The sequence below is a fragment of the Lonchura striata genome, chromosome 17 (genome assembly GCF_050655825.1).
Source record: "Lonchura striata isolate lonStrDom1 chromosome 17, ASM5065582v1, whole genome shotgun sequence".
Lineage (NCBI taxonomy): Eukaryota > Metazoa > Chordata > Aves > Passeriformes > Estrildidae > Lonchura > Lonchura striata.
In genome coordinates this window covers 6,527,093-6,541,345 of record NC_140719.1, presented here as the reverse complement: position 1 = coordinate 6,541,345, position 14,253 = coordinate 6,527,093, and the positions used below count along the sequence as shown (strand labels likewise).

Genomic DNA, 14,253 nt, shown 5'->3' with positions numbered 1-14,253 from the left:
CATACTCAGCTGCTCTAAGTGAGTTCAAGCACAGCCAAGAATATTTCCTGCTATATGTTATTACTGAAAGGTAAAGATGGTCTACGGGCATGGTGCTTGCTTTATGCTTCTAACAGCCAATAATTCCTTTTAGCTTCTTATTCAACCAGCGTTTTACAAGAGTTAACACACACAAAAGCCACATCAAGCCCACTAGTCACAGCTCATAGTTTCAGCATTAGATGGAAACAGCCATCACACCATTTCAGGCAGTCAGATAAGTAACTCTGCACAGCACCCACTCACTCGTGGGTGTTCATGGCACTGCCAGCAGGTAATACCAATTGCTTAAGTTTACAAAAGACTACCCAGAAATTAAAGTCCACCATATCTGGAGAATTCAAAGATATGCACTCACTTCTTGTTTGCTCATCCAGTTGTCAACTTGTTCAGTGTCTCTGTAGAAAAGCTGCAGGTCCATGCACTGCTCATACTGCTGTCTGCGGAGCTCCCACAGTTCCAGCAAGGCAGACCTTTCATCTGAGAGGATGGTCAGCTAATTGATTGGGAAGAGGAAAATATAATAATTTTATTTAACACTCCAGTTCCCTTTCATCTCAATGTAAAATCAAATTGTGACTCTAAAAAAGTGATTAGCACTGAATTGAAAATGACCTCCTGCGTAAACAATGAAATCTCCAGTTCCTGATGTGATTATCCTTTTAAATTAAAGGACACAGAAGGAAGAGACAAAATTCCTCTAGGATCTCTTGCTCTCAACTTACCTTTTCTTTAACTTCATCAGAAGCATAGTGCCCAGCAGAGAGCAAAGCCTGGCCTGACTCATCAGCAGATTTGAAGCTGTCTTCATGGGCATCAATTTCTCCCTATGGAAGGAGATGTGAAAAAGTTGTTACCAAAATTTATCTTAGAACAGAGTGTCAGAATTACCTTACAATGCACATAAGGTAGGTATAAATTTCTACATTAAAATGAAACTAAAAGTTTATTTGAGCTGTATTCTTTCTGCTTAATTATAGAAATTCCTCATGATGGAGAACAAAAACAGCCCTGGCTGTTATCAGGCTACTGGCTGCTATCAGGCCTATTTTTTATAAAATATTATCATAAGCATTCTGAAATCCTTAGGATATATCTACCCTCTGGAAACAATTTAAGAATATTAAATCAAGACAGCAATCTACTATGTTAGTTGCATGACCAAATGTAGCATTCCAGTGCTGCAACACTGACTCAGAGACCATGTTAGACATACAAATCAGAGGGCTGCTGACTGATTTGGCTGTATAACCACTCTACCTTATGTTCCTGATGTCTGTCTAGAAGAGCTTCTGCTCCAGCCACATCATTGGCAAGTTCATCAGCATTTATCAGAGCCTTCATCTCAGTCACCCAGCTGGTGAGGTCTCGGAAGTCCGCAAGAAAGCGCTGCAGCCTTAAGTAAGCAAAGCAAAAAATTATTAGGAATAATGAATTTGCAGAGGTTCTCTGCTCTTTCCCCAAAGAAAGGGTTACAAATATAAAAGCTGTTCCTCAGATACAAATAAAACAACACAAAAATCTGCTCAGAATATTAAATAATTAAATATGCTTTCAATCAAAAAAGAAGTATTTTGAAGTTATGAAAATGCTGGGCTCTAAATCAATGTCTCAAAGATACATTTTGCATAAAGCTTATACTGTAAGTAAAATCAATATTCCTAACTACAGACTGAGAACAACAGAAATGAAAATATAGTTCAAGAGATAATTTACAGGGCTGCTTCTGTCACAACCATAACAGTGTGTGGGGGAGGGAACTGACAGAAAATTTCAACTGCACATGCCTCAGCCTTAAAACAAGCAAACAAATCCTCAAATTCCTTCCAGAATGCCTTTAGTTGTTGCCTTTGGCATATGCTTAACACTTATCAGCAAAAGTGATCAGTTTCTGTCCTTTTTACATTTGCTGTTAATTGCTCTGAAGAGACTATGGCAGGGAAGGTAAAGGAAAAGATTATTTGTGTGGGTCTCCACTGCCAAAAATCCCACAATGTGGGAAGGAACAAAGGGCAGAAAAACAAAACCAGAAAGGATGTAAACTAACCACCATATTGGGATTAGTTTGTTTTTAGCATGTCTTCTCAACAGTAATCTAACAGGTTATGTTTCAGAGACCAGGTTAGCACAGACACAGACTGGATGAACACAAACTCCACAAAAAAAAAAACCAAAACTACTACAGAAACAGAGAATTCATCTGGTCTCAGACAATATACCAAACAATATATGATACTTCAGTCTTCATAGAGGCTCTTAAAGACTAGTGAACAGATTTGTAATAAAAGTATAAAAAAAGCTTTTTCAGCAAAACTGAAACATATTTAGATAACGTACTTCCAAATGCACGTCTCAATACAGATGGTGCAAACAGCAAATGTCCTAAAACATCACTGTGTCTATTTTCATAGTTGACCACACCCAGAGAATGACAAAAAGCTGCAATAATTTTTCAATCACACAAATATTTATTTTAGTACAAGAGGTTAGTGTAGAATAGAATTTGGTGAACAAGACTGCTCTGAAAATACCAGAATCGTCCCAAAATTTTGGAAATGGCACACCTGTCTTCTCCTTCCAAGAGCCCTCTGTCAAATGTGAACAAGGAGGGAAGCAGCACTGTCCTGCTGCAGTGACTCACCTGTAGGAGTCGTTGAGGCGAGCGTGCCTCTCTGCTGCCAGCGTCCGGATCTGTTCCCAGTTGGCAATGAGCTCCTCCCGTTTCACTTGAATTTGGGAAGCATTTATTGGGTGAGACTGCTGCAAACGGTCAGCTTCTGCACACAGGGCCTTCACCTAAACCCAGGCACAAACTGAGAGTGAGCTTCCAGCCTTTTACAAGCTGGTTACCTCATTTAAACTGTAGGTGAAATTCATCTCACAGGGGTACCTTATCTTCCAGAGCTGCCAGGTCTCTTTCCAGCCCTTCGTGCTTGCGCAGCAATGCCTGCACACTGGCCAAGTCTCTGCCAAAATCATCTGAGGCCATCAACTGCCCTTTCTCCTTAATCCAGCTGATTGTTTCATCCACATCCCTTCAAAACAAAGCACAAATTGAAAGCAGTTTGTTTTTATGGAAAAAGGAAGGAAGCAGGATCTGTTCCTATACCAGACGTACTAGCATACAAACCCATATATATATAAACACTGCAGCCAACTACAAACATCCTTTAGAAAACAAATAAATAGACTTTCTTTGCATCTCAAGAAACTTTGAAGAATATTAACAGGCCACTGTTACCAGATGCAAACCAGGAACTACAGCACCACTGAGCACTGTCATGGAGTGGATCCATTTCCCACTCTAGACCCTTCACCAACTTAATTACAGCAAATCTCAAGATGTTGTAGATGGAGATGAGAATAGAAAGACATTCCTCAGAGCCTCCAGAATCCAATAAAAAAGCACATCCCATTTAAAGTTCATTTAGGACAGAACTGGGGGAAAAAGCCCTCAGAGGAAAAGAGAGCAAAACTGCCAAGTTCTGAAAAAGCTCCATCAGAATGACCATTTTGAAGTAATTGCAGAACAATGAAGTCTTCATTCAGCAAGTCATGCAGAAGAGCAAAGCAAAGCCATAGCAGACAGTAGCTCCTCTCATACTACTGTGTGCAGCTGAATGCATCATTAAACACCCACACAGGGTTACATCATTCAGCAGATCCAGCCAAGTTCATACCTGTTGAAACGCTGAACTTCAGCTGCCCCAAAGAGTTTTCCTTGCCTCTGAAGGGCAAGTCCCTTAAGACGCTGCCAGCTTGCATTTACTTCATCTTGTTTGGACTTTATCAGCTCCTCTTCAGGATGTGTTTCCTGGCAAGCAAAGGAACAATGCTATTTTCCTATTTCTTTGCTTTTACATCCATTGACAAAACGCTGCTGGTCTTCAAGAGATCAATTTATAATTACTGTCCTTTCCAGATGATCACCCAATTCAATAGTTCCCCTGAAATTTCACTGTGCAAACATTCAATACTCATGGTAGTGTTTTCCCTATATACTGATTTAGGCCATGGGACAATGGCTATAAACAGTATCTTCTTTTTCCTTGGAATGCCCTGCCTCCATCCTTGATCAGGCCCCAGTATCAAACCAGAAGAGGTATTAAACCTCCCTGTCCAAGGGAAATAAATTTAACTCCAATATAACAGTTTCTCTTACTAATCACTACTCTCCACATTTTCAGGAGCATTCCCAGATGGGGAAATTATTCAGGCTGTTCAGCAGAAGAACAAGTGAATCAAAGGGTGGCCTTTAAGAAGAAGATAACCATGTACCCATGTGGAGCAAAGCTTAAAGATCTGCCCCAAAACAGTGGGGAAAGAGGGGAAGTTACAGACAAATGTTTGCTGTGATAACTGACTTGCCAAGAGAGATTTTCAACACCAATAAATGATAAGTTACCTACCTGGATAAGTTTGCCAGCAAACTGGTTCACTTCATTTACTCTTTCTTCATGAGCTGCAAGGTCTGTCTGGAACTCTTCAAACTTCTTTTGCAAAACTTCAACATGCTCTAAGTCCTGTCCAAGCTCTTCTGATGTCACTATTGCTTCCTAGCACATTGGGGAAAAAAGAAAAAGGTTAATTTCAGTATATCCTATGGGAAATCACTATTAAAAATTAGGAAGCACAGTGTCCTAATTTTCAATAGGTCAAAGACAATCACAGTGTTTAAGGTCAGACTTAAAACTATGAAGTTTATTCATTAAGCTCCATTCCCTGCCCCAACACCTAACCATTATTGCAGAAAATATGCAAGATCACTAAGGGGGTTATTTTTTTCATCCTCCTTGGTCATTTTAATTTTTCAAGTACAAATTCTTATCGCACAGAGTGACTAGAATTAGTTCCTTTTTACACTGTTTAAGGGTATTTGCTGTAGGCTTCTGATGCAAAATTTCTGCACAAAAAGTGCAGTGTTGTATTCAGTAACAGTTATACAGGGTTTACAGTTTGAACCCACAGTGATACAAAAGAGCAAACCATCATTTAAGGAAACCAGTGTGATTATTTTGTGGCTTTTTTTCCTTTTGATAGTGTGGTTTGTGGTCTGTTTTCTTAGAGTTCAAAGAATCAAAAGCCAACAGTCCTCCTGAAGTTCATGTCCTTACAATGTATATCTAAACATGTTCCAATCATTTAGTAACTACACACTGCTTGATGCTTGGGCTGGCTCCTGTCTGAAACAAATAATTCAGAATATGTATTTTTAAAAATTTGCTTTTACATGTTGAAGATTTCTCTTATAGGAAACTTGAATTTTATTTGTCTTCTCAAAGCAAAGAATGAATCGATTATGCTAAAAGTACTCTCCAGCAAACAGGCTTCCTCTTAGATTAATAACTTTAATTGTGGCTGCAAAAGAACATTAGTACTTTGCACATATACTGCTGATGCAATGTGAATAACTTATATAAAACATACAGGTGCCTTTACAAGCTTTCTGAAACTACCTGACCTCCAGCAACTCTATTATGCTGACAGAAATTTTCCACACGAACACAGCAAATTTCCCATCAAGGACACAATAAAGGGAGGTAATTATACACCTTGTCATTGATCCAGTCCAAGACATCTTCACATTCCCGTAAATACTGCACCAACTTCTGTGCTTGCAATAATTTGACTCCCTTCTCTCTCATCTTTTCCATCAGTAATTCCCATAGTCGGTGCAGCTCCTGCAGTCGAGTCTGAAACAAAAGGATGTTGTTATTAAAATCCCCTGTCAAAGAAGATGATATTTATTCCCTTCCTGTCCTTAACAGTAGATTTATTTACTTTTCTGAAGTTGTACATCCTAAATATTACTTTAGACGAAGGGTGAGGGACAAAACTCATGATTTTATCTCTAGTAAATAGTTTTCAAATTACGTAAAGTGTTGTAACACAAAATTAGAAATTACTGAACAGAGTATTTAGACAGTTGTTATTAATTAATGAAGCTATCATATAGTTATCTTTAAGTAATTCTGATCTAAACATATTGAAATAAAATTTGATTTAAATTCTAGGCTAATATGAAGTCATACCGAAAATTAACTGCTCTTCCCTTCAAATGTTCAGTCTTTTATATCAAAGTCAACTCCCAATAAGTGAATAGCATCTTCCTTTCAGAATTTATTCTTATTTAAGACAACGCATTTGTTTTAAGTTAAACTTAAGCTATTTCACTGTATTTTAACCACTTCTCTTAATACTAAACAGTAATGTATTTAGCTAACTTTGTGAAGTGACGTGATATGGACATACTAGGAGCAAGTACTAGTTTAAATACTGAGTTTCTCTGGCTGCACTTGGCCTTTCAATACTATTGGGAGCCACTAGAAACGATAGAGACAACAAAAAGTAAAACCACACTCCCACACATGCACACAACTTGAAAAACAGGAAAGTAACTACTCCACCCATTGTCTATTACACTTTGCTCATCAAGACCTGAAACTTGAAAGTCATTCAAGAGAAGCTTTTGAACATCACGGGCGGGTACCACTTGATCCACTCAGAAAGTTCAATTAAAGAGGTTTCAAGGAGGAAAGAGCTCTGAGCACTGCCCAGAAGGATGGTGCAAACTATCAACTAAGGAAGGAAGGAGACATTGCAAAACCAAGTTGCACTGCAGAGCCACAAGCTTCACCTACTCGTATGTGGGACCCCACTTGGGTGGCCGTGACTATCGGGCGCTGGGCAGTCCGGTACGGCGTGAAGGACTGAACCAGTAAAGGCAAGTTAGAATGAAATGCTGAACTTATCAATTAAGTTTGATAATCACTACCAAAAACATCTCATCTTTAAACAGCTCTTCTCAGAACTGGATCCAAAAGAAGGTATGAGCTGGGTGCTCATGAAAGAGAAAACCACCTCCGAGCTTTACAAATACAAATTTTCTCATGATTTCACTTATCAAATAGGTGTAAAATTTTAAAGAGAGGTTTTGAATATATAGTTTTCTGTGCAATCTGAATAAAATGCTTAAGGAAAGGCCTGTAAGAGGCAGGGAGGGGAAAAAAAGCTTTAAAACTCACTCTTATGGTTTCAGATGCAAAATGGCCTTCGTTAATCATCTGATTTCCAGTCTCATCCAGTTTAATGATGGCTCCTGAATTGGCCTGCACCTCAGCCTCAAAGGCTTGGTGCTTCTGCAGCTTCCCCTGAAAGGAAAACATCAAAGAATGCAACTGAGATTTGGTGCAGGAACTCCTTCACATTCCCCAACAGCAAGATTTTAAACGTATTTTATGCATATTCAGGACAAACAAATACTAAAACTGCACAGTAGAAATAATTTATATCATGTGGTGGATCTACACGTGGAATCAAACATCCCAGTTTTAGTAATTTCTTTCTTGTGTTTACTCTTGCACATTACAGTGTTTAAACCCCTGAGAACCTGTCAGCTAGTTCTACCCACACAAGCTTATTTTTCATAAATACTTTTTTTTGGTGGAAACAATAAGTGACAATTCACATTTATTCACAGAGTTAAGGCATCCAACAAATTCTAGAATTAAACAAAGTTGGTTTTGAACTACATTACACTGATCACTTTTTTCTATGCTGATGTAGCATCTAATCCATTATTAGAAATATTCCAATTACATCAGCAAAAAAGCCAGGCTTTTGAAGAGCACTTTGCAAGGTCATGGGTATTTGCATCCATCTTTCTTCCCTCTCTGATCAAGTTTCATTTCTGTGTTTGTTCTATACCAGCTGACCTGGAACACCCTGAAATTAATAGTACAGGAAATATAAAGTGGCAGGAGGACTTACCTGCAAATTGCTTGGGTCTTTGTAATTTTCATCAGATGCAATCTGCAGTTTCTCTTGGATCCATTTTTCAAGCTCATCTGCATCACGCTGGAAAAACTGGAATCGATAGGAATCTTCAAGTTTTTGGCGCCTTAGAGAAGAGAGTTCCTTGAACCTGTGGTAACGGTCCAAAACTTGCTGACGCCTTTCTTGGATATCTTCTGCCGTTTCCAACACTTTTACACCACTTGGGTCCATTTTCTGAAAGCAAAAATAAAACCCCATTATGTTTGTCTTCCAAAATATTGGTAGATCAGGAAGAGATTCATGCAGAAAAAATGTGTTTTTTTAAAATCACACGTGGTTTACTTACAGTCTTACTCTGTGTGTGCAGGTATGTGTAAAAAATCTTACATGTAAATAAAAGCACACTTCCAGCAAAAAGTGGTAAAGGAAAATTTACGAAGACATTTAACATCTATTTGGTTTGGACAAATATGGCTGCAGTCACATAAAGTCTGTGTCATCTCACTGTAGCATGCAAGTGTCCAACACAACAGCTAAAAACGTGGGTTTGTGCACAAGTATGTGTAGATACAGACAAAACATATTTCTTGTACAGTATCTTGAAATACAGTATTTAAAATATTCAATACTAAAGACTATTACTCTTCTTTGAACAACAGTTTAGTGGCCCACTTTCAGAAGCCAGTACGAGGCTTCACAGATGTGACCTTAGTTAAGTAAGTCAAGGAGCATTTTGTTTAATCAATGATTCTTGCTCTGACTGAAAATCCTTCCACATTGCTTTATGTACTAAAGTCTAATATTATTACCACAGGCAGCAAAGACCTGACTACTGATCTGCTTTTGCTCTTTTTTATTAAAATTGTGACAACCTTTAATCTTCAGTTCCTAAACTTTCCAAAAGCATTTTGATTTTCAGTGAAAGATCTGGGCACTAGAACAGAACTGTAACACAAATTTTAAAAGTGGAACTATTATTATCACTGAATTTTGAATATTTAACCACTTATTTAACAACTAAGTGCATATCAAGAGGTTGCTGCAACAAACACTCTGCCTGAACCATTTTGCAATTAATGTCTTTGTGTACAAGTGATTACACAAGTCACTCACTCAATACTTTTCCACCATCAATTCTGCACTCTCCAAGCTAAAGGTACTTCTCAATCCTATATTTCTGGGAAGAAACCCAGACTAGAATTCCAGACTAAAAGGCATGGACAATCAGTTAAAATAAATCATTAAATATTAAATTGTTATTTAGTCATTAGTTAGCTGCATGCTTTAATTAGACATGTATCTTGCATAATTGTATGGAAAACTCCACAGGTTGGAAAGTGATCTACAGGGTCGTGTTTTCCAAGCACTTGTAAAAGGACAGTCTGACAGAAAGCAGCATATGGAGACAAATCCACACATTCCTGAGCTACCCTTCCAAGGTCCCCACCCTCCAGAGGACAGCCGTGCCAGCAGCACTCCTTGCTCCCATGAACTCTGAGCCCCAACTGCACTGCAGCACTTGCAGGAAGGAAAGAAAATTCAGCTTTGTTTTTCCTTACACTCATTACTGTCAAAAGAGGACAAGGAAAAAAACCACCCCAGTGCATGCAGACTGTCTTACATAAACAAAACCCAGGTTTTGCCTGGCAGTGCTGCCAAAATCTCCACTTGATTAGTGTATCTGAGTATTAAAAGCTCAAACCCCTGAACATAACTCGAGCCCAGGCACAGATATGGTTCCCTGAGAAAGCAGCGGTTTGTTCCAGCACTTTTTCCACCAGGAAAGGAAGTTATTGCAAAAAACTTCCTTTCCTGCCATGTCATGCTGTGTTTGAATCCCAAAAACACTTATTTTAAACTGCATTGTGTTCTGGAATAACACAGTGGCAGCTGATTTAATGTCCTGCATGGCAGGAGCCCCTCTGCGGATTCTGGGTTTGAGCAGTGCTGGGAAACAATTAAATCCTGGTCAGTCTCTGGAACACTGTGCACTCATTCACTGTACAATACAACTCAACTTGTATTTCAATATCAAAAAATAACCCCCACAAAATGATTTGAAAACATTTTCAATTATTTACATTATTAATTTAGGGAACAATTTTAATTGTTTAAACTATAATTTCAAACACTGTTACAATATTGAAAGCCAAATGGGAGACCTTCTGTAATTTACCCTGGGAACTGGTTTGCCTCTCACCACACAAGCCAGGCAATCTGGCTCCTTTTTTGCTGGAATTGGTTAAAAGAAAGGCTCCTTTTGTAACTACAGTGGAGCGAGTCAATTGTAAAAGAAGTGCTTTAGTGTAGCAATAATGGACTGTTCTTCCTGCAGCCCCAGCCGACGTCAGCAGTGTCTGTGTGCTGCCAGAGCCACCAGGGAGCTCAGAACTCAAAAGTCATGGATGCTGCAGAACAATGCAGTCTCCCTCCCTCCCGTGTTATCTCCTCCAACTGCAGCGCTCCCTGGAATACCAAACACCCCTCCAAAACACCCCCAAAACTTCTTGGTTCAACGACACCGCTTGAAGACACCTAGGGTACACCTGTGCATTTCTTGCACGAATCCCACCAACTCAAAGTTTTTAAGGTAAAAGCCCTGGGATGTGACTGTGCCAGGCTGTCCCCAGATAACCAGCGGCATCCCTCCGGCCCCGCCCGGCACAGCCGGTGCAGGGCGATAAGGACGGGGCTGAGGGAACTTTCCAGGCCCCAGACAGCAGATCTGGACTGGCCTGGTGACATTTCATTCCTCCTTTCATGCTGTAAGATTGACATTAGGTTAGCTTAGGACTTAACTAAAAACCAGAAATGCTTCTTCACACTGCACTGTTTTGGTGATGTTATTTAAAAAGGAAAAGAAACAGCAAACAAAAAGAAGTTGGAAAATTAAGGGGAAAAGCCTGAAACAACAAAACAAACTTTTTGCTCTCATCCTTCCATCTATGCCTTCCCCAGTCAAATGCAATGATAGATAATAGCACACTCAAATATACAACTGCAGGTATTTACAGACACCGCAGTGCAACAGTGATGATGTCAGCAACACCATTCAAGTTCGGAACAGCGGCAGCGAGGTGGGTTCAACAGGAATTACAGGGTTCAACAGGAATTACAGCAGTGCCACACAGCAGAGCTGTCAGCATTTCCCTTACCAAAACATGTTTTCAGGGATTTAAAAGCACAAATGTGAAATACATTCAGTGCTAGGCAGAAGATTTTAGTGTATTTTTAAAAGCAATTACACGAAGCTTCAAAAAAATTTAACTCCTTTGCCTGAAAAAGTCAGATATCAGTACATGAAGATCTTCAGAAGTAGTAAAATAATTTTCTCTTAAGACAAGTCCTCATGTGTTACACATGTTCATCATACATGACTACAGCAGTAGCCTGTAACAGAAATATTTTCCTTGCCAAAACATTCCTGCTTCCCAAGTATGCACACATGAACAGCTCAATGCATTTTTTTTTATGTTCATCAACAACACACATCGTCAATCTTGTCTAAAGAAGATTTAACTACTCCCTCCTGGGGAACAGGAACAGATTGCTGATCTTTCTTCTTTAAGCAAAAAATGGATGTGAAAATAACCTTCAAAAGGACAGAGAGAAAAAAAAATAACACACATTTTCCCCAGCTTTGATTTCTCCAATTCACAGCTCGCTCAAAACACCAGGGAAGAAACAAACCACCATGACTGTCTGGCTTAGGGAAGTCCATACGTACTTGTACTGCTAGAAAATCAAAGAGAATCCTTCTGAAAACATGCACAGCTCCTGCAAAGGGAGCCTGAGCATGTTGTGTTACAGAGAAGGAGCTAAAAGATGCCATATCCTATCCTAGAAATTGGGACACTACTGGGACAAAATTAATGCCCGGCCTTTTGGTTTGTTGAATTTAACTTTTACAAAATAAAGACATTTTAAGACTATGTGCAGCAGAACACTGTGTCCAAATATGCTATTAAGGAAGGTCACTGACAGCCCCAAATCTCCACAAATTCTAAGCAAAAAAAAAAAAAAAAAAAAAAATCAGTCAAGCACTGTAGTCCCCCCATTAAAAAAAAAAAAAAAAAAAAAAAATCAAGATGTGCTGAAGTTGCTAATTGATGCTGTAGAACCAACCACAGTGCAGGTAAAATTCAAACCAGCCCCAAAATTTAAGCAGGTGTTGAAGGGACGCAGAAACTGTCACATTAGAAAAAAAAAAAAAAAAGTAAATTGTTTAAACCAAAGTGGTTGCAAAGCTAGTGATTTAGGCTGACAAGAGGGTTTGAGCACAGCCTCAACTATGCAATTTTGAAATATGAAGACAGATAAAGACCTGTTCATTTTTAGGCATTTAATCTTAAAATCTCAATTCCACTATTTAAACAAGAGCAGTTGAATTGCCTATCTGAATTTGGTGTCTCCACATAGTAGGGGGCTTTTTGGATTTGCTTTTGCTTTAACATCACAGACCTTTGATAAAACTATCCAGGGCTGGCAAGGACTGCACTCTGCTGAGACTCCTGAGAAAGCAAATTACCTTGACTGCATTGCAGAAATGCAGAGTTTACAGGTAATGGAAGATTATATAATTAACTCCAGCATTTTTCATCCCCATTTGTTATCTTTTCATTATCATTTTAATTGCAGTATAAACATTTACATCACTACCATTTCCAAATAAAATCTAGTTGCTTTTGTTCCCCAGCTGAAATCTGATCTATACGTGCTATTTATTTTATCATCACTGAAACAGAAGCATCACTGTGTAGAAGCAGTTACAGCACAACAACTCAAGGATTACGAATTTGTGCAAGTGGATGAATAGGAAGCAAACCAACTCTGAATGCACAATGTTCTACACTGTAAATCTCAGGTGATTTGCAGAAGCTATAAAGAAAACATTCTGCTCAAGTACATTTTGAAATAAAAACCTCTTTGAAAATGAATCAGTATCGAAACCTGATTATATTGAACTGTAACTCCTATAAAATGTTCACACATCATGCATCACAGACAGAAATTCGGCAACTCAAAGTATTAAAGGAAAGGCAGATCAGACTCACACTAAGTGCAAATAAAGCACCTGCTGTACAGAATAAGTTCAAACTAGTGGTTTTTGTTACAAACAGGTCACTGCAATAAAGGCAGGCAAGTGTGGCAAGGGCACTTCATGCATTATGGAAAAATACCTGGACTTTGACTTTACGAAACGATGACAACATGATGGAAGAATGTAGAGTCTAAAAGGGAGGGGGAAATCAAGATAACATTCAACCAACGACCAGCATAAGGATATGGCTGAAATTTTTCTGTCACAATACCTGTTAATCACTTTCCTTTTGCTTCCTTGTCACATAAAACAATTTGGTGTTAGTATTACTCAAGCTATTGAAAATGACAAGACCCTTTCATGCAAAAAGAAGGTAACGGGAAACCTTAGTTAATTCAGGATGTACTAACCCTTCCAGTTAGTTCAAAACAAACCAAAAAACTACCATAATCTGAAGGTGGAAACAGAAAGTAACTCAAGTTATCTGGACTTGGCAAACGATGGTTCTTGCCACAGTACAAACCAAGTGTGACGGCTTAATTTGAAGACAAAAATTCAATCAGAAGGTTTGGAATGTAAATCGCTACAAAAAATGTTGACTTTCAATTGCCACAACAAAAAATGGACAAGTGGCGGTTGCGACAGAAGGTATTTTTTGAGATGCAGCTGTCAAGAGTGTCCAAATTTCCTTGCCTTCCCCAGCCCCACGGACGTGCTGCGATCCCTCCATGGAAAACTGCAGCAGCGTGTGCGTGTGTGTCCCTGGGGCTGCTGGAGGTCTCTGTGGCGTTCGCAGCTTCACCCGTGTCAGCTGCAGCAGGAGCCGGCACATTCCCCCTGCTGGATCCACCGGCAGCCCGGGCCCGGCTCAGCCTCCATCCACGGCATCTGCAGTCTGCTCCACCCCATTCTTCTGCTGCCTACACTCACCCCAGGGACAAATGGAAAAAACAAACTCCCACACTACACTAACGAGCAGAGGAGAAAAGGGAGGAATTTGTATTATCTCCTCCGATAGAGGGGAAGTGATCAATTGTCTCCAAAAAAAAAAAAAAAGTATTTATGATTAAAACAGTTACAATGCCATAAATACATTACATGGACAGCAAAGATACCAAGCTATTTGTGTAAAAACACTAAGGTAAGCTGTAAATGTCATAGTTGAGAAATACGAATTTCTCACCAAGAGGTGCCACCCTCCACCAAGAGAATCAAGGCCTTTCTTATCTTACTGCTGTGCAGGAGAAAAATGTGCAAAAAATGTTTAAAATGTGTAAATGCAACCACCATTTTTGTTATTGTTGCAATCTTTGTTATTAAAAAATCAAACAGAATTATGTTTAACTTCCTGAACTACACATTTCACTTAAGCATTACATCTAAATCTGTTTCTTTAA

The 14,253-nt window shown here is 39.1% G+C and overlaps 1 protein-coding gene across 21 annotated transcripts in view; it reads right to left on the bottom strand.

Annotated features, from left to right (window-relative positions):
- Positions 1-14,253, bottom strand: part of SPTAN1 (spectrin alpha, non-erythrocytic 1) — a 45,524-nt gene that overhangs the window by 29,539 nt on the left and 1,732 nt on the right. For 11 of the 21 annotated variants that reach the window (XM_085594119.1, XM_085594117.1, XM_085594111.1 and 8 more), the window contains 11 exons: positions 7,810-8,049; positions 7,065-7,190; positions 6,681-6,749; positions 5,592-5,732; positions 4,449-4,595; positions 3,720-3,853; positions 2,930-3,074; positions 2,681-2,835; positions 1,300-1,435; positions 765-866; positions 398-535 (listed from right to left, as the gene is read on the bottom strand). In XM_085594119.1, the coding sequence (XP_085450245.1) occupies positions 398-535; positions 765-866; positions 1,300-1,435; positions 2,681-2,835; positions 2,930-3,074; positions 3,720-3,853; positions 4,449-4,595; positions 5,592-5,732; positions 6,681-6,749; positions 7,065-7,190; positions 7,810-8,046 (1,530 nt within the window). In that variant the 5' untranslated portion in view covers positions 8,047-8,049. Of the gene's footprint in view, positions 1-397; positions 536-764; positions 867-1,299; positions 1,436-2,680; positions 2,836-2,929; positions 3,075-3,719; positions 3,854-4,448; positions 4,596-5,591; positions 5,733-6,680; positions 6,750-7,064; positions 7,191-7,809; positions 8,050-12,995; positions 13,044-14,253 lie in introns of those variants that run through there. The other 10 variants (XM_085594127.1, XM_085594126.1, XM_085594131.1 and 7 more) reach the window with 3 other exon arrangements.